General features: G+C 40.0%; 1 protein-coding gene across 1 annotated transcript in view; it reads left to right on the top strand.

Annotated features, from left to right (window-relative positions):
* Nucleotides 1-20,520, top strand: part of SGCE (sarcoglycan epsilon) — a 55,693-nt gene that overhangs the window by 7,526 nt on the left and 27,647 nt on the right. Inside the window, exons 2-5 of the mRNA XM_008068859.1 lie at nucleotides 3,118-3,240; nucleotides 4,976-5,133; nucleotides 10,025-10,097; nucleotides 14,894-15,092. Of these exons, the coding sequence (XP_008067050.1) occupies nucleotides 3,118-3,240; nucleotides 4,976-5,133; nucleotides 10,025-10,097; nucleotides 14,894-15,092 (553 nt within the window). The remainder of the gene's footprint in view (nucleotides 1-3,117; nucleotides 3,241-4,975; nucleotides 5,134-10,024; nucleotides 10,098-14,893; nucleotides 15,093-20,520) is intronic.

Genomic DNA, 20,520 nt, shown 5'->3' with positions numbered 1-20,520 from the left:
TGTGCAGAGGTGATGGATTTGCAACTGTAGACGACGGCAACGCCGTGTGGTATGCAAAGGGGCCAGACCCTGTAACCTGGGCTTGATTAGCATGGCCCTGTGCACATGTATGTTGAAGAGACTGTTAGAGTTCTGTGAATTCTTAGAGCGTTTAAATTTGGTTTTTGAGACTTGCTCATAAGGAAAGCAATATGTTTCAGGCTGGTGTTTGTGAGGGCTACCTGGGCATAGTGAGTTCCACATCGTTGCTTTTTGTGCCAGTCTCTGTGGTGGTGGTACAGACCTTATCGGCATTATTTTCAGTGCTCATGTTTAGAAGAAGAGCCCAGAGCTTTGAGTTCTCTGTGTCGTTTGTTGTTTTGGAAAGGAAGCACAGGGGTAAATACTGCCCGCAGAGACTGAGCTGAAGAGTGACTTGCTTCACAAGTCACAGGTAGGGAGGTACCGGGAGAGGGCGCTTCTAAAAGTTGTGTGGGTGCCCGTAATTTAAACTGATGCTACAGAAAGGAAGTATGATTTTTACAAACAAAACACCGGCTTAGTCATTTTCCATTTCTAGATGATGGATGTGTCATACATCGGTATCATGTTTTTCTCCAAGCGAGCGGCACACTCGACTTACAGTGAAGCAGGCTCGACTGTGGAGTTGCCAAGGTAACTGGCCAGCAAGGGTGCAGTTCAGCAGATTGCAGAAAGGCACTTGAGCACTCGTGAGTAAGGACATGTGGTCATAGTCCTGAAACCCAGGAGGGCTGCAGCCGCCTGTGGCTCGGCTCTGCAGGTCGCAGACGTGTTTCTCAAGAAAGCAGAAATTAGACCTTTCACAGTAGTTCTGGAGGCGAGGTGGTCCAAGAGGCAGGCGCTCTTTCTTTAATGCTAGCACTCCAGGCCCTGTGGAAGGGGATGTGGAAACAAAATCAATTCCATAATATTTAGTATGGAATAACCTTGCCTTTTGCTTTACAGGTTAGAGTTTGCTACCTTATAGCAGTACAAGTTAAGGGAGGAGGATGGTAATCTAGAAAGTGCTACACTTTAAGGATTATACTTGTTAGATCACTAATAGGAAATTTGTGTTTACCTCTACTGCGTTTTGTATTAGAATGTATTCATCCATTCCATGGGTGTTGATAAACTTATTCAAATATATCAGATGCTTCTCATAGGTGCTGAGAAAAATAAGGTAAATAAAACTCAGGGCTGAACCTCAAGGTGTTTTTAATCTTTGGAAATAATATATTAGATAAACTCTGAAGAGATTCCTTTAAATTATTTAAAATAGTCTTGTGCTTTGAATGTTGGGTTGTGTCCAGAATTTATACACTTTTACGTATAAAGTGAATAACTTCTTAGCAGTTCAAAGCTCTCCATAGTTTGACCCTTCTCTTTTCCTCTGTTTTGTCTTGCCTACCTTAAATTTGCCCCAGGATCTGGCATCACTGTCTTAATCCTCATCTCACTTTTGGGTCTTGAACACTATTCACTGCTGACATTCCTGGTTTTGGAATCTGACTACTTGTAGTACTTTAAGGCCCATGTAGAAGTCTGCTTCTTCCAGAAATCTTTTCCATAAACTTCCAGCTTGATTGCTCCTCCCGTATTTTCAGGTATTGCTGAAGCAGTTTATACTCTGGAATAGCACCTAGGAGAGTGAATGTTGGTCTCCCAAGTCAGAGGTTGAGCTTGGGAGAGAGGGCTGGGATCTCTGTCATCTTCACATTCCCTGTGGCACACAGCCTTTAGGCCACATTGTGATATCAAACTGGCAACAACAACAAAAAAAAATCTAATTGTCCTCATTCCTGTTCTTTTGATCCGTTGGTTCTTATCTTTGGAGTGAGGTCGTTCTTGCAGGTAGGTGAAGTGTTCCTGGGTGGTAGAGGGTGCTGCTGGTGCCGTGGAGATCACATATGACTGCTGGTGCAGAACAAGTCCACCTTGCCACCTCCTTCCCTGCTGCACAGCCTCCAAGTTGTGTTTTGAGTAGTGAGGCTGTGGATATGTGAAGCTATAAGCCAGATATTTTAGTTCTGTTCCCCTTTTTCTGGCAGCCATCCACAGAACTGCAGGTATAAGTTTTCACAGATGAAGCAACATTTTGTGAGAGTTCCTATTTTTATGCTGAAAAGTTTACTTGTCCGTGATCTTGCCATCCAGGGCTTTTAGTTAGTTGCAAGCTGAGAGTGAGCAGCCTTGGGGTTTGTAAGGTTAATCATCACATTCACAGATCCATCAGTGACTAAGAAAGAACAGGCCGGTAGCGTTTATTTGTCTCAAAATTGCAGCCGCTAGCCTGTCAGTAAGATAGAAACCCCAAAGAGGTTATAAAGGTGATATGGGTAATGGCGGTGACATCAGAGCGAAAACAATAGGTGAAACCAATCAGACCCATTTGGCCATTTTAATGCACTCACAGGCTGTGTCTTCAGTAACTCGTGAACCATGAAATCGGCCCATTTAATTTAAGGAAACTATTCACCCTGAATTTTATTACGCAACTGTTCTTTTTAAATTTAGGATATAGTGTAATAAAATAGATTATATTTGAACTATTAAACACCAAGATCAGGGACAATGAAATAAATCATTTCTAGGCAAGATAAGAGGAGTGAATACTCAGAAAAAATATCCAGGGCATCTTGATAAGTGCATGTGAAGGTCACGTTGCATATGTTGATGGTGTCATATAGTCTGGTGTGTTTGGTCTAGAAAACTTAAAAATTACTCTGTATAGTTTGTTTTTTTAAAAAAAGTAAAGAGCAAAAAACTGCAGCAATTATATAGCATGATACATTTTTTTGGTAATAATTTCAAGTAAAAAGAAATTATCAAAAAAATTATGAATGTCCTCATTATCTAATAACAACTACATGTGGCTAATTTTGCTTACCTAATGTTTGCAAAGGGTCTAAACAAAAGTCAAAAGAGCTTTCTCCCTGTGTTGTCCTGAAATCACGTCCCTTTAAAGTAAGGTGCTACTAACGCTGCTCTTGCATGCTGCTTTGGTTTCGCAGAAATATCCATGTGGGGAGAGCCTTCTTGACAGCGTGCGCTGGATTGTCAAGAGCGAATCTCATTGTTTTTCTTTCTGTCTGCCATCTCCCTTTCTGTTTCCAGTGTACACCATTTTCTCCAAGGTCCACTCTGATCGGAATGTATACCCATCTGCAGGGGTCCTCTTTGTTCACGTTTTGGAAAGAGAATATTTTAAGGGGGAATTTCCACCTTACCCCAAACCTGGTATGTTCTTTATGGGGGAAAAAATGGTTAATTCACTAACTTTTTCCTTCTCTGTAATTTGCATAAGCTAGATAGTATATGATCAAATATCATTAACAGTATTTGAAATGGTCTGTATGTGTGATAAATTGATTGCGGTAGGATATTTCTCATTTTCAGATTAAAAATTTAATTACAGAAGGAAATACTTTATTTTTTAATTCTAAGGAAAACATATTTCTGAATTCTCAGTCTTAAGTTTTATGCCTCTGACAAATGATAGACCTATATGCACACAGAAATAATTATAGCTGTAAAATTATTATTTTCCATTTTAAGTCTTAGATTCTTACATAGTACATGGATTTTTAGAAAACTGTACATATGCTGTAGAAGAGAATGAAATTATGGTATTAAAAAAGAGTTTTTAAACAGCTTTTACAGTAGGAGATAATTTTATATAACTTTATAATAATATAATGACTATTAATTTTTTCTTAAAAGTGATACCAATTATGAAGTGTTATTTTTTTTTTTTTTTAATAATTAATCAGTATTTTTATTATAGTTTTGTGGGGTACATGAAGTGTTATTTAATTCACTATTGTCTTAAGTATGTTTATTTGAATGATCACAAATTTCATCAAATTAATGAAAATATGCAAAGAAGTACAAGAGAAAACATTAAGTTCTAACCCTTAAGTAGCATGTAAATATAAACTTTCTAAAATTACATTTTATATGAACACATTCTTAGCATTAGAACCAATATGCCTAGTCTTTTGTAGATTATAGGAAGTACCTGAAGCTTTTCATAAATATAGCTAGCCATGTTCTTAATAGAGTTCAAGGAAAAAAGTGGACTTTTCCTCAGTTATTTAGGAAATGTTTCCTTAGGTGGCATCCCATTTGCAAAATTGGATAGCTCAAGCGTTGGAGCTGCAGCGCTGACACTAGAGAAGAACACATGGGTTGAGGAGCACAGTTTCTAGAGTACAGGATTAAATTCTGGCTTCACCCCTGAGCACAACTATGGAGAAGTGCTTAACATGGAAAAGTACACATTCCATCAGTGACATTATTTCTATTAATAGAAGTGCTTCCATAGGTATGTTTGCAAATAAATTGAACAGTGCTTGTGACGCATTTAACACAAGGCCAGGCACATGCTCATGAATTACACTGTTATTGTTGCTTCCTATTAATAAATGCATTCATTAGTACAGCTGTTTGGGATTTGCAGCATCTTTCTGTCATATCCTTAAAATTACATTATCTTTGTTTTAAAATTACATTATCTTTGTTGTGATGATACTTTTGTCAAATCAGACTATCCCTTAATATTAGTTTGGTAGTATCCAGAATTTCATGAAAGGAATGCTTCTTAAAAGAATGACTGTACCAGTATGATGAGAGGGTTTTTCTGAGTGATAGTTGTCTCACTGTCAAATGACTAAAAAAAAAAAAATCCAAGAAAATTGTATGAATCTGCTTTGTTTGTTGCAATAGATTTCTAGACATATGAACCAAAAGGGGAGTTTTTAAAAATGTGGGGCCCTACTCTAAATTCCCAGATGGATTATGTGTGTATGCGTGCGTGTGTGTGTGTGTGTGTGTGTGTGTGTGTGTGTGTGTGTGTGTGTGTTTGCTACAAATGTAGGAAAAAATTTTCAGACAGAATGTTTTGATTGAAACTACCAAAGCAACATGTGTGAAAATAACTGTCTCATGTCTTAATTCTGTGTTTCTTATCTAGGCGAGATTAGTAATGATCCCATAACATTTAACACAAATTTAATGGGTTACCCAGACCGACCTGGATGGCTTCGATATATCCAGAGGACACCATACAGTGACGGAGTCCTGTATGGGTCTCCAACAGCTGAAAATGTGGGGAAACCAACTATCATCGAGGTAATTTACTTAGAGAGAACAGTTGTGTGTGTGTATGTGTTTTATAATTTGAGTTTTAAGTGTTGAAATTAAAGTTACATGACAGTGGTTTTTAATGTTTTGTGCATTGAATTGGAACATACTAGATAACACTTGCAAATGTGCCATTCCTTTCTGTTCATCTGTAAAATTTTTTGCTTCAGCTTTTATTTTTTTTATTTTTTTGAGTTGGAGTCTCACTCTGTTGCCCAGGCTGGAGTACAGTGGCACATTCACGGCCACCCCAGCGTCGACCCGCTGGGCTCCAGCGATCCTTCCGCTTCAGCTTTCCAAGTAGCTGGAACTATGGGCACACATTACCATGCCTGGCTAATTTTTGATTTATTGTAGAGACGAGGTTTCACCAAGTTGCCAGGGCTGGTCTTGAACCTGCGGGCTCCGGCAATCTACTCACCCTGTCCTCCCAAAGTGCTTACAGACTGAGCCACTGAGCCCAGCCCAGCTTTTATTTTAAAAAATGACAGTCTAAATTGGTGAAAAAAATAAGAGACATTGAAAAGAAATAGATGATTATAATTTGAATTCTACTTAAGAACATAGAACTTGAGAAGTTCCCTTTAAATTCAAGAACAAAGTAAGAATGACCCTGCCTACCTCCTTTGTTCTTCACGACACTCATTTGCTCTGTCTTTTGAATTCATATTTCACGTTCACTGAAATCGTCACTCAGCAGACGTGGTCTTCACCCACTGTGTGCTGAGCATTGTGATAGGTGCATAGGGATAGGAAGATGAGTATCGGGTGCATCTTGCCATGTCTCAGTCCAGGGGTCAGGGACTGGGATGAAAGGAAGCACATTGTATGCCAGCACTCTAAGAACTACTGTAGTCAGAAGGTGCTGTGTGGTGCAGAGCTGTAAGACAGCCAAGCATTTACTTCACAAAGTAGAAGGAGGGCTGTCTTGGGCACAGGAAATGGCACATTAGAATCTCAGGGCATAACAGAAGTCACATGACCTCAGAGAGGTAGAAGTGTGGCTGGAGTGTAGGGTGCACCCCAGTGAACAGACGTTGAGAGTGGGAGGTGTTAACACTGGTAGGAGCAGACCTTTGAGGGCTCTGTAAGCCATGCTGATGTATTTGACTCCTTTATTCTAGAAGAGATGGTGGTGGCACAGTACATCACATCTTCACTAGTGCCTAACATTATGCCTAGAAGATACTAGAAATTAAAACGACAATAACAACCACATTGCCTTTGTTTTGATTGAACCTTTAATGGAAATTAATACAGTACTTTTAAATAGAAAAGCTAAAAATGTTTCAGTATTTAATATACCCAACAAAATCAAAATTATAATGGCCATTAAAGGCAGGAGAGGTCAGCCATAGTTTAGGCCTTGTTGCCCCCTGGGTCTTGCATTCTAATTTAACTATTCATTTCCATAAGGATTTATTGGTAGGGACTAAGAAACTGCCAGTAAGACTGGTACAGGTCCCAAGTACCCTGTTGTCCACCAGGTACAAACTTTCAGGGGTTATATGCTTTGAGTTTTTCTCCAGTGTTTTAATCAGCTGTGAACTGTAGGTATGAGCTTCCATGTTGGCCAAGGGAAGAGGGCTTTTCTTCATTTGGAATTGAAGTTTTGTATTAACTTGACTTTTCATTGATTTCTTCTGGCTGTAAATCTCCCTTAAGGTGGTATAGATATAAGATAAAAATAGATGTAGATATAAGAAAGATACCTTGAGTTATCATCAAATTAATTTTTTTAAATGTTCAGTAAAAGAAAAGAAATATGCAAATGTAATTCACCACGTTACTAGATTAAAGGAGAAAAACAGCGTAATTGTATCGATAGTTGCAGAGAAAATGTTTAATAAAATTTACTACCTATTCTTGGTCAGAAAAAATAACTCTTAGCAAACCAGGAATAGAAGTGAGCTTCCTTAACCTGATAGGTTTCACCCAAAATAATAGCAAACATCATTGTTAATAAATTTTTAAAAAATTAGAGAAATTCCATTTAAATTCAGGAATAGGTTGGGTGTGGTGGCTCAAGCCTAGGCAGGTCTCAAGCCTAGGTAGGTCAAGGAGTAGGTGTGTAAAGCACATTTTTGCACTATTCTGTTAAAATGCAAAAGACTCTTCTTCTGCTCTTGGGGTAGGAAGGATTTCTTAAATGAAACCTAAATATTTTTAGTTACAAGATCAACCATGAAATCTGAAGCCATTAAAAAAAAAAAGGACAAGTCACAAATGGGAAAAATATATTTTCAATACCTATAGCTGATTGAGTATCTGAAATATAAAAAAGCATCCTACAATTTAATTTTTAAAAAGGCATTTCACTAGAGAGGAAGCGCAAATGCAATCAGCTTAAGAAGCTTACTATCATCAGTGATGAGGACTATGCAAATTAGGACCCCGTGAAGAATTGACCATCAGTGGTTGGATGTGGCATGACCAAAGGAAAGCAGCCCTGAATGTCTCATGCAGTTACATGTCAGTGTCTTACGGTTCAGCAGTCCTGCTCTAGGTGTGCACCCAAAGAAACACCTGCACTTGCTTCCAGGAGACCCAGACAGTCAGGGTCATCAGGCAACATTTGCAGAGCAAAGCGTGGCAACCCACAAAACCACGGAGACCCAAAAGTCAGCCAATGAGCCAGCAGGTCCATGAGTCGTGGCTGTTCACACAGTTGATGCCCAGAGTAGCAGTGAGAAAGCCTGTGCAGGAACCTGCGTGCATGCCTTCAGCATAATGTGGAACATGAAGAAGGCACGTGCTGGACACTGCAGAGAGTCTGATGCTTTGGTAGAGCTCAGAAACATGCAAACTAGTGTATTTTAAGCACACGTGCATTTACAATAAAACTGTATCCAAAATGACTGCTTTTTTCTGAGGAAAGCGGGGGCCCAGGACAGGCCACATCATGGAGAGGCTTGCATAGGAGCTTGCTGTGTTCGCCTACTTTACTACTGACATACAATGAATGTGATGAACATGCAGCAACTCTATCACGACAACAAGGTGAAGGTCTAGCATAACTTTCATATAACATAGCTCATTTTCATATTCACACATATTAACAGGTATGATGTTTTGGAATATTCTATCAATGAATATGGTCCACAGTTTGCATATCCTAAACTAACATTTAATCCTGTCAATCTGCTGATTAATTCATTCTGTGGATATTTATCTGAAATGTTTAGATTTTAAACATCTGAAATAGATCAGGCACTGTTTTAGAAACTGTGGATCAGACTAAAAAGTATGCACCATAGACACACACACGCTCACTCTTCTGCCTTGAAGATCTTCACGTCATTAAACAAATACAATTTGAGGATATTAGTACTTAAATATCTCATTAGAAGTGATAGAAAGACTGCATTTTGTTACAACATTAAAATTAAACTTCAAATATAAAGTCAGATAATAAAATTCTTCCTCCTGATACTGACTCTTCTTCAGTAGCCTGTGATTTAAAAATAAAGGCATTTATTAGAATTTATGAAATTCATAATAATGAAACTTGTGAGGGGAAGGCTAGTCATAAAAATGTTACTATTAATTTGAAAATATCTAATTTTTTAGCTGAAGCTTCAAGATATTATAACAAATAGTACAGTAGGTTGATATTTTTTCCATTGAAAATATTAAATTTTTTACAGCATAAACTTTTAAAATTATGAAGTCTCCCTAATACAGTCTATTTTGCATATTTTATTTGCTTCATTTGAACAACAGTTCCTAGTTTATTTCAGTGGCTAATCTGAATTCTATTATTTGGTGTGACCTAACTGATCACAGGTCCCAACAGAGGAGCAGCAAGGAAGTGATGAAATCTAGTGAAAATTTCACAGATCATAGAGAAGTGTTTTCAACTTTGTGGAATAATATGCTTTTCAGAATATGTCTTTTAAATATTGTTGAATTTTTAGGCTTGTTTATTCCAAAATTCTGAATCTTATGGTTCTTTCAAATAATATTCTTGATGATGGCAATTTCTTTTGAAGCTCACATGCAATGTGTAAACGTCTTTGATATTTGTCTTACGTGCACAAGACATTCCCCTCTTGTTTGAGTCAGTTGTCTCCTACTCTTCATCTCAGTGTTAACCCCAACTGCAGTCACTGTCAGAAGGCTAGTGCTGGGATGCTAAGACTGACATGGTCACTTGGTGCTTGAGGTACTGCAGGTGTGTCTGAATGATTTCATATCTGTTCTAAAGTGAATTATTCCTGATATTTGAAGCCATTTCCTCTTGCTGGCCTTTGCTGTGTGCATTGTTTGGCTAGTTTTGAGTCAACTTTGACATTGGTGCTTTGGCTTTTCAAGTGTTTACTAATCCTTGACTCTGTGAGGAGGTTGGCTTGTGTTGTGCATGTGCTGTAAGCTTCAGAGTCCGGGCCTTGCTGCCTCGCTCCCATTGTTGGTGAGATTTGACTTCCAAAGAGTTTTGCCTTACTGGTGTGCAGTTTAGCACTGAGTGCAAACAACACAAAAATGTGCTTGTTTTAAACTATTCTTTCCATTATAGTACTTAAATGCCATTTAAAAGTACAAAAATGCATTGTTTTAGTTTTTTGAAATCTCAGAATGGCACTGGTAACTCATGAGAGTTAATCCATTTACTAATGATGCATTTGTGTTGCTGTGAAAGAGTCTTTTTCATTTCAACTTTTTGTTTCAGCACATTAAATACACCTGACTAATTATTTACTTTTACATAACATTGCTAAAAGCTCTAAATTCCTATTGCCCAAAGAAGGAATATTTTGTAAGTATATCAACAAATAATGAAAATGGAAAAAATGGCAGTTTGTTTTCATTTTTGTCTGTAATGAATTTCATTTTACAAATAACATTTCACTTCTTTAATATGATTTTTCTTTTGCAATAGATAACTGCCTACAATAGGCGCACCTTCGAGACTGCAAGGCATAATTTGATAATTAATATAATGTCAGCAGAAGGTAGGTATGACCAATATGCTGATGATTGCTTTCTTATTTACAAGAAGGATTTCGTTATGTTTTATAATGATATAAAACATAGTTAGGAATTTTAAAGCACCATAGACCTGATGTAACTGATGAAATAGTAACGTGTAGAAAAGAAAACTCAGTGCTATGTGATTTATTGTAAAATGACCTGGTGTGCTTGATGGTACAGAACTTGGGACTGAGAGCTGAGCAAATGGGCCTCCCACTGCTCCCAGCCTTGGTTTAGTATGGGATAAGGATTCTGTGAGTTAAGGCTTGAAACCCATTTAACTCAGCTGGTCACGGAGTACACTGTCAACAATAATGAACAATGATTGTGTCCTTTACACTCGAACCTGGGCAATATAGAGCCAGACCCTGTCTCAAAAACAAATGATCAGATAGTTTTCTATTTTACTTTAAAATTTACTGTAGGTATCCGGGCTCGGTGGCTCAGCCTGTAATCCCGCGCCTTTGGGAGGCTGAGGTGAGTGAATTGCCTGAGCCTGTGGGTTCAAGACCCACCTGGGCAGCGAGACCTCATCTCTACAATAAATCAAAAAATCAGCCAGGCGTGGTAGCACATGCCTATAATTCCAGCTACTTGGAAGGCTGAGGCGGAAGGATCACCGGAGCCCAGCAGGTTGAGGCTGCGGTGGCCGGGAGCGGCCACTACACTCCAGTCTGGGCGACAGAGTGAGACTCCAACTCAAAAAAAAAAAAAAAAAAATTTACTGTAGGTAATAGTTGTCTAATTGTATGTGATGGTATAAAGTTGTTGCAAGATGGAAATAAATTATAATTTGGGGCACAATTTCCTTCCTAAATGGCTAATCATATGTTGGTAACTATTGGAGTCCATCAGCAATTTAGAGTTACCTATGCTCAAATTGTGAATTTTGAAGGTTAGAGACTAAGAAAATATTCCAAGAATTATTACACTCACAAAGATTTTGACCCTATTTTGGAAGTTGTCTGGGAAAAGTACATATCAGAAACTTTACAGTTATAATATATAAATCATGGATAATTGTCTCTAATAGATATCACTTAGACGGTAGCAGGAGAGGAGCTGATACAGATTTCTTTCCCTCTGAAAACAGGAAATCAGTGTGTGTTCCTGAGAAGAGAATTCTTGCTTCTATTTACTAATACAATTAAAAACAAACTAGCAAACACAGAACATTTGAACTGAATCTACTCATTTGGAATTAGTGATAATTCAGTTCAAGCCTGCATTAAAAATTGTCTTTACACGATACGAAGGAAAGCAATTTCTGTAAAATTGAAAAGATGTATGGAGAGTGCTTGAAGACTTAAACCTCCTTAAGTGAATTTTCCCCCAGAAGTTCAGCAGTATTAATTCTAGACAACAAAGATACAATTTTAAAATTTAAAATGGCATTCATATGTGAGACGCAAGCTCAAGTGCCAGCTCTGTGGGCCTCCCTGTCCACCTTCTCACTCCTGAGGGCTTTTGGGTGATATCTGTGTTTGGATCAGGGAGACTTTTGTTGTGGACTACGCTTGCGACTGGACTCTTGCATGCAGTGTAAGCTGTCCCTGCAGATGTGGAATACCCAGAAATGGAATGAGCAGAATAATTGAAAAGTTTCCTTCCTTGGGAATTTGTCACTATAGTTATAGACAGCGGACTTGGGTCTTCTCAGCTCACCACTGTGCTTGTGGGGGGGACTGGAAAGTATTAGGTGTGGGGGTCCCTGCAGACTGAGAGACAGCCTGGTCTACAGCTTGGACTTCTTCCTCTCAAGCATGGCCTCGGTGCTGTAGACATAGTACTCAAGGCATCGAACAGGTGGTATTGTTGGCGTAGGGGATCAAGCAGATATGAATGGAAGACTGATAGACTACTGTAGATTTGAAAATTGGCGTTGGGGCTCTGTATGGAATCAGGGGCATTGAAGATATGCGGGTGAGGGGAGGAGCAAAGAGGGTGGGAGCCGCCACCTCAGCTCAGACAGACGTGCTCCGCACTCTTGATGTAGGCTTTAGTGGCCTGCAGTTACTTGAATACTGGACTCCAGGTCATGCATTTGGCTTCGCTGATCTAGACAGAGTGCATATGTGCACTAGGATGTATGTCTTTGAGAGTAGTGTACACTCACACTGTTTATCCCTGGTAAGATTTAGGAGAAGAAATGGCAAAAGTTGTCTCTCAGGGTCGTGATGCACTGTCCAACTCCCTGCCCAGCTGACATCTGTTCTGAGAGACCTCGTGGGAAATCAGTCATGTAGATGCACGCAGCGTTGTTCCAAGAGAGTACATCAAGTGATTCTCTGAATCGGGTTTAGCGCCGCAGAGGCCTGCCACCAATCTGTTGGCCTACTGTTCTCTTGGCCTCTGTGACTTCCAAATATAGTAGGCCCGGGATTTCCCCAGAGTTAGAAAGCTGCTGTGACTCATCTCTGGGAGGCCTGGTGGCAGCTCTTGGCCGAGTAGGCAGCAGGCAGCCACCCAGTTATGAGCCTCCGAGGGGCATGGTGGCAACAGTCAGCTTTGCAGTGGGTCTCAGGAGGGGAGCCATGAAGTGGGGCCACATGGACCAGGAAAAGTCACATAACAGTTCTCCAAGACGTGGCCCTATCATCAGAAAAGAGTTTTACGTGCTTTTTAAGAATACTGTTATAAAAACGTAGAGTGAAATGAGTAGATCACAGACTCCTGCATATTCGAAAGCTGTATTTGGTATTATCTATACATATTATATTATTTATTGCCAAGAAACTCTTCTTCATGACACATGTCTGCATGACTATCCCTAAATATGCAGATAAACTTAACATGATGAAGCTATTTGTCTATATATGACAGGAAATGTAGCTGTATAAAATAAGAAATTTATCTAATTAAGGAAAATAATTATATCATATTTTAGAAGACTGAGATGAGCTATACATTAAAAAAACGAAAAAATCAGAAGCAGAATAAGTGACAGCATAGGAGATAAGTAAAGAATGTTCTGTATTTGGGCCTTGAAGCACTGACTCCTTAGGAAGTGATGGCCACACTCTACAAAGCTGTTGAAAACTCTAATCTAAAGCCATCTAAAGCCAGAGTTTCTTCTCTGACTTTCTCTCTGGCATCAAAAACCCTTGACTATCCAAAGGTATCATGAGGAATGACTTCAGCACGATTTCAGGTACTTAATATGTGACTTTTATTTCATGTATATTAAATAAATGTGGAATACTTTGCAGATACATCAATTTTATTGACATAAATCAGAGGGTATAGATAGTATAATTATGACTTTAAATCTCTGTGGGGTCCAGAAACATTTTCTTGTCCTTTGAAAGTATGAATTCAGGTAGTCCACCTTTTCATATTCCTATAATAAGAGCCAACATGTAATGTTTTATAAGCCCTTGTGATGTGTTGAGGACTTTGCAGAGTGCTTGGCCAAGAAACTCTTTAGATTAGATGGAAATCATACAAGGTAAGTTCAGATGAGCATAAGTCCCTGGACCTCTCAAAAGGTGTGCTCTACATCTGAGAGTACAGAGAAATATACATGGGCCTACTTACCCTCTTATGGGAACTTAATGGTATCATTCACCTGAATCTTTTAGTTTGGCCTGCCACATACTAAGTCTTTTTTTTAAATTAAACCTTTATTGTTATAGAAATATTAAATAAGAAGAAAGCTATTCTTTATCCTGATAGTACTCTCAGAACATAAAAAATTAAGATTCATAACTCCAGAATAACATTTGAGTAACAATATTGTTATATTTAAGGTGTCTAATACTGAGAATCTGAATTTGATACTGGGTTGGTTTAAAATACTAATTATGGAATGTTAGAGGGAATTTTGATGAACCATGGGAAAGGGAAAAAAACAAATAATCTTTAAAATGTGAGATTTGGAATTGCATGACAACTTGATAATTTTTCTAGAATATTTAATTATAGAATGATGAAGCAGTGGAATTGCTCTGGCTTTTAGAAGTCTTTCTTTTATTATTCTCTTAAAATATTTTTGTAGACATGAGGTCTCACTACGTTGGTCAGGCTGGTCTCAAATTCTTGACCTCAAGGGAATCTCTCAACTCAGCCTCCCAAAGTACTGGGAATATAGGTATGAGCCATTGCCTGATCATTTTTAGAATTCTTATTGGACATGTCATCAATATTTATTTTAAGAAAAAGTTAAATTTGAGTATGATCCTCCAAAATTCAGTAATATTATAAATTTAAAATGCAGATTTAGGTTGGGTACGATGAGTCACACCTATAATCCCAGCACTTTGGGTGACTGAGGCAGATCGCTTGAGGCCAGGAGTTTGAGACCAGCCTGGGGCAACAAACTGAGACCTCATCTCTACAAAAAATAAAAAAATTAGCTGGGTGTGATGGTGGTGTGTCTGTAGTCCCAGCTACTTGGGGGATTAAGGTGGAGGGATCCCCTGAGCCCAGGAGGTCTAGGCTGCGGTGAGCCATGATCACACCATCGCACCAGCCTGGGTGATAGGAGACCTTGACTCAAAAAAAAAATTTTATTTTTGCATATTTAGCTTTTCTTCTTTTTTGGCCATACGCCTTAGTAACCTTGGATTTTTGTTATAGTGTTAATAAAGTTCTGTGTCTCATGTCTGTTGTGTTCTTTGATTTGTTCTCTGGACTACAGAAAGCCTTTAAAGTCAATGCCAGTATTGTTCCTGTTCCCAGGATTATGACAGTACTCAACACAGTTCAAACTCTTCTTCTTCTGTTTTAAAAGGTGATTCCACTAAAGATATGTGTACCCTTTGTTCATCCAAATTAGACTTCCCGTTGCCATATCAAGCAGAGTTCTTCATTAGAAACATGAATGTGGAGGAGATGCTGGCCAGCGAGGTTCTGGGAGATTTCCTGGGTGCCGTGAAGAACGTGTGGCAGCCAGAGCGCCTGAACGCCATCAACATCACATCGGCCCTGGACCGGGGTGGCAGGGTGCCCCTGCCCATCAACGACCTGAAGGAGGGGTGAGCAGACCTGTCTCGTGGCCTCCCATGGAAATTTTTAAACATGGAAAGTTATCCAACTTGTTATAGATGGAAGATGGCCTATCGCATTTGTCTTTTTAGTGAGAAATAGATATGGTGACAATAGGAACATACTAGCCATTTTCTAAATTGACAGAGAGGTTGTGTTCATGGTTCTTTATGTCTTAAGCTCCCGGTCTATGGAATCTAATTGTAGATCAGGCTCAACATCATAAATTACAGCACTAAGTCTTTTGTACCTTCCAGGGAGAAGCTGATTATTTAGGGCCATGAATTTCAAAGGAAATTGATGTCCCAGTTATCAGCTGCAGAAGGGCATGAACTGCTGCCACTTTATTATAGGAAACTGTGTCTTCCCTTGTCACATTCTTTCCACCATGTGTCAGTGCCTGATGGCTGGGGTGGATTTGAAACCCATTCTGGTACACGGGTGTCCAAAGCCTGGCCTTGTCACTCACAGGCTGGTGACATTGGGCACACACTGAACTCCTCTGTGCCTCAACTTCCTTATCTATTCAGGTGATGAGTATACTCTCTCCCAGGATGGCTGTTGTGATTAAATGAGACAACACATTTGGAAGGGACTCATCACTTCACTCCTTGTGGAGGTCAGAAAACACTCCCGCCTCTCCTGGTCTGCCTGAATCGAAAGTGTCAGAGTAAAGACAGAATTTGGTCTTTAACGTCTAACCTGTAGGTTGAGGCAAATTAACTTCCCCCATCCTATGATAGTACAGTATGTAGAATAAACCACATTTTATATTCCTTTTCAACGCCACCTTCATCTAGAGTCCTGGAAACACATGTTTACAGGTGACATCTGGGATGAGCTGGAATACCTGGGTTAGCTAAGATTGAATGTGAGGCCAGCTTTAAAGGGGAACTGCCATGGGAACGAGGGAAGAGATCATGGAGGCACACAAATGATGTCTGAGGCAGTAAGCAGAAGGAGGGTGGGGGTTTGGCTGTGAAGTCCAGCTTCAGCATTGCGGAATTAAAGTCTAGGCTGCCACGTTATAGTAGCGGATTTTGAAGTCAGTCTGGCTCACATTGAAGTGCTTTGAGGAAAGTAGTTGCCTGATCTCTTGTCTGTGTGCTGGTTGGCTTTCCACAGGAAAACATAGTTGCAGGGCTGACATTTCCGCCTCCGGATTGTGCTGTGGGTCTTGTTCCCACCCAGAGGCTGAGACAGACGCATGGGGAGGACAGGGACAACTCTAAACGTGGAGCTGATCCAGTGGCATTCTGGAAGCCATGTGCTCTCCAGTGATGGTGGAAACAGCAACCAGAACATGTTAGCAAAGGCAGTACAAAGCCCTGGTGGGTCGAGTTTTCCGCAGTTGTGCTTTTCTGGGCTCTTCTTTCTCTAGTCAGTCGTGCAGGTCACACCCTAGAGGCACTTTTAGAGTCTGAACTAAACCAAGTTGTACTAAGCACCTCCCTCAGCCAAACTCTGACCACCAGCAGGGCTTTCCAGCTCTGTCTAGGCTGAAAATTGCCAGTAGGACATTACTAAAAATACAGGTTCCTGGCTCTGACTGCCCCTGGAGACTGATTCTTTGAGCCCAGGCCTGGACTGATCATGTGACTCTAAATTAAGCATGGAATTTTGTCCTACAAGTGCTTGTTAGAGAATCCAGCCATTAGCTCACTGACCCCCAACACCTGCTAGAGGGCGGCGTGTGCCATCAGATATTTGAGAGAGCCAGACCGCGGCATTTATCTGGACTCTTGTCTCAGATCTCTTCCCAACTTGAAATGCTTTCCGTGAGTTTAATTTAATGTTAAGTCTTAATCTTTACTCAAATATTCAGTTGAGGAGTCTTTTACAACAGCTTTCCTAAAAACTGTACACGATGCCAAGTCTGACTCCAGTGCCCCTATATAAACACTAATCATATAAAATCACGCTTGACTTCAAGTCCGAAAGAAAAGTTTATTCCTGGAAATGATATTGCAAGTATTCTTTAGCTGTTGTATAGTGTCGCAGTAACAGAACCCATTTTTAGCCCTATTGCCTTAAATTTAGAAATAAATCCAGTGCTGAACTCATTTCTAGTGCTTTCTTTTTAATGGCACGTAGTGTGATTTTTAAAATTCACTCGGTGCACCTTTTGCCTCTGTATTTTCTTTTGAAAATATCATGGGCTATAAATCCTGATGAAATGTTGGAAAGCTCAAGAGGTAGGTCAGAAATAGCAAAGGAATTGCATCTCTTGCTTTTTAAAAAGTTTACTTAAAATATATTTCATACACTTCAGAAGTATTAATTGAGTACCTAATAAATGTGTTCTGCTTAATACTTAAATCTTGGTCCCGGATTTTAAAAAACATCCCCATGAAGTATTCCCTGTTCCTCATGGCAGCCTCAGGCTCACTGAAGATATTCTCGGATTTGATGTGTGTGGCCCTGTAAACAGCAGGTGACCAGGAGTAGTACCTGGTAGTAGACCCTGTGAGGAACCTCCTGCCCACCCAAAGTGCCCTTAAATGCCAATCAACAAAGACCACCCTACAGCATCCCAGCCACACCCCCACTTCTGTCTTGTTTTGCATGTGTTCATTCCTGCAGGGCCCTCTGGCAGCTTCCAGACTTCTCCTAAATCAAACAGAAAACAATGACAGAGATTGACTTCAAAGCCAGCGAGCTCCTGCAGAGGATGGCTGAGCCCTTCCCAGGACTCAGGCTCACTGGCCGGACTGGGACACATGGCAGCTGTGCCATATTCGAGCAGGCCTTGCTGCTGCATTTGCTCCTGACCCTGAGCCAGGGCCTGGGGATGGGTGGCATTTGTAGTCTAGATAAAGCTGGTGGACAGAGGAGTAGTGCATGTTTTATTCTAGGTGTGTCATGGCTGCCAGTTGTGGGTAAGCAATTCAATGAGAACAGAGGCTGGGACAGGAGGGACAGGGTGTGAGGATTGAAGAATATATTGCTAGCCGGGCTCGGTGGCTCAGCCTGTAATCCCGCGCCTTTGGGAGGCCGAGGTGAGTGGATTGCCTGAGCCCGTGCGTTCGAGACCCGCTTGGCAACTTGGCGAGACCTCATCTCTACAATAAATCCAAAATTAGCCGGGCGTGGTTGTGCGTGCCTGTAGTTCCAGCTACTTGGAAGGCTGAGGCGGAAGGATCGCCGGAGTCCAGCAGGTCAAGGCTGCGGTGGCTGGGAGTGGCCGCTGCACTCCAGCTTGGGCAACAGAGTGAGACTCCAATTCAAAAACAAAAAAAAAGAATACATTGCTCCCTTCCTAAGAGGTCATCAGACCACCCCTGTTTCTTCTTTCCCAGTATGTGGCCACAGTCAGCAACAGGACCCTCATTCATCTTCCAGACTATCTCCAAGGACTACACTCCAAGGCATTCATTAGAAGTCATCCTTGAGAGGGCGAGTGCAAGTCCATGGCTGCCAGATGCTGGTCTGATGGAAAGCCATGGTCCTGGGCAAGGCCAGGAGGCTCCTGGAATTGTCTCTGTCTTTGGTGACTCACAAGATAGCTCTTTATTCTTATAATAGTGTCTGCCTATAATCTTGGCACATATACTCTTCTTTTATGGAATAGTGATGATGTGAGATAGGAATATTTTAAAAACCTTTAATAAAATAAAGATTGGAAAGCCCTATCAGTTTATTTTAACAAGTATAACAAAAATAGATCAGTGAAATTAATGCAGCTATATGTTTCACGTCTATTCTGTTATTTTTTAATTTCATAGTTTAACATTTATTAAGTAGTTTTAATTGGGAGAATATGGCATTAGTCTCTGGGACACAGTGATTTAAAAAATTCAAACTGTGTTTGCAATCAACTAGGGACTAAGCACATCATCAGACAGTTGAAATCTGTGTTCATTAGGGACATGGTTGTATCAGAGAGTGTTCCCTCCCCTCAGGTATGTGCCTGGAAAGTATTCAGAGGGGAGGTGACACCTGATCTGAGCTGAAAATGTGAGTGAGAATGAACCTGCTGAGGAAATGAGGAAGGGAACTCAAGGCAGAGAAGAGGACTTGGCAGCTTACCTAGGTGGGAGAGAGCATGGGGGATTGGAAGCCTGCTCCATGTGGACATGGCAACACGGGTGATAACAAGTGGGCAGAGACCAGCTGGGGGAAACCCTGTGTTCCCGGAAAGGTTGTTCAGTTATGGACCTTTGCAGAAAGTGGTGGACACAGGAGTTTTCACTTTAGAGAGATCCCACCAGGGGAATATGAGGAAGACTGAGGAGTCAGCGCCGTGTGGGGACAGGTCTTGGGACTTCAGGGGTCCGGAGATCCTGTATTCTAGTGGAAGAGTATGGAGATGGGAGAAAATTGTTTTAAAATTTAGCGTAACTAAAACATTTAGGTCTCTGAGAATCGTCACGATTCCTCCTCTTGTAATGAGAACTGTGACATTTACTGTGTTTTCTATTTTGATTTGGGTACAAGGAAGTTCCATACCAGTCACCATGCTATGGATTGCAGTAGAATCACTAAGCCTGTTGAGTTTTCAGTTTTTTCCTCATTTTGGCTCTTTTTCCATTTGTTTATATTAGTATACGTGTTTTGTTATAATCCCTTGAATCTAATATTCTTTACTTTTTAATCTTATTTTTTTGGTTGACTATTGGAGATATGTACAGAAAAAATATGGAATGGGGCAGAGGCAGAAAGTGGGGTGCAGCCTCTTTGGGGCATTCAGCACCCCCAGGCAACATGTGACACACACACAGACACATTTTTCCCCATGCTGTCTTTCCTCTCTTGTATACACAAAATAAAGAACAAAGTGCATTCAGTAATTGGGCAGCTAGGAAAAAATATCTGGAAAAAATAGAACATTTATCTGGCTATTGCTGAAAAAGGCAGAGTTTTGACTTAAATTATTTACCTGTTACTTGTCTTTCCACATCATATGTTTAAAGCCTTCAAAAAATGCATTTTACCTCAATGAAGGGAAACCGAATTGTTCAGATTGGAAAAAAAAAATTCTTCACAAGGACTGATTTTATCTAGTGTACACTGATCCCTAACATTTGAAGTACTGTGTTTTGTCGCATTCATGGGGGCTTCATACTTGGTAATATACTTCCATCTCAGTTGTTTATGCATGTCTGGAATTTTGAAAATGTGTGCTTTGATCAGAAAGGTAAAGATCACCTTCATTTGACTTCACAAAAATTTAAATTTCTGCATAATTAGCTAGCTGAAAGGAAAACATCAGATTATAAAAACAGTTTTAGTGCGTATAGCATAAAGGTGTTATTATTACACATGGTCTCAGTCAAAATTATAGATTTAGAAAAGCCACCATGTTCAATCTTACTGAATCTACAAAAGAAACAATAAATACACATTTTTTAAGCTACAAGACAAATCCAGTATCTACTTAAGCATAACATTTGTGCTGTTCATTCATTCATCAAATAG

Source organism: Carlito syrichta, unplaced genomic scaffold (assembly GCF_000164805.1).
Source record: "Carlito syrichta isolate Samal-C Ts95f unplaced genomic scaffold, Tarsius_syrichta-2.0.1 Scaffold311602, whole genome shotgun sequence".
Taxonomy (NCBI): Eukaryota; Metazoa; Chordata; class Mammalia; order Primates; family Tarsiidae; genus Carlito; species Carlito syrichta.
The sequence above is the reverse complement of the archived record's forward strand: the minus strand, read 5'-3'. Positions and strand labels throughout refer to the sequence as shown.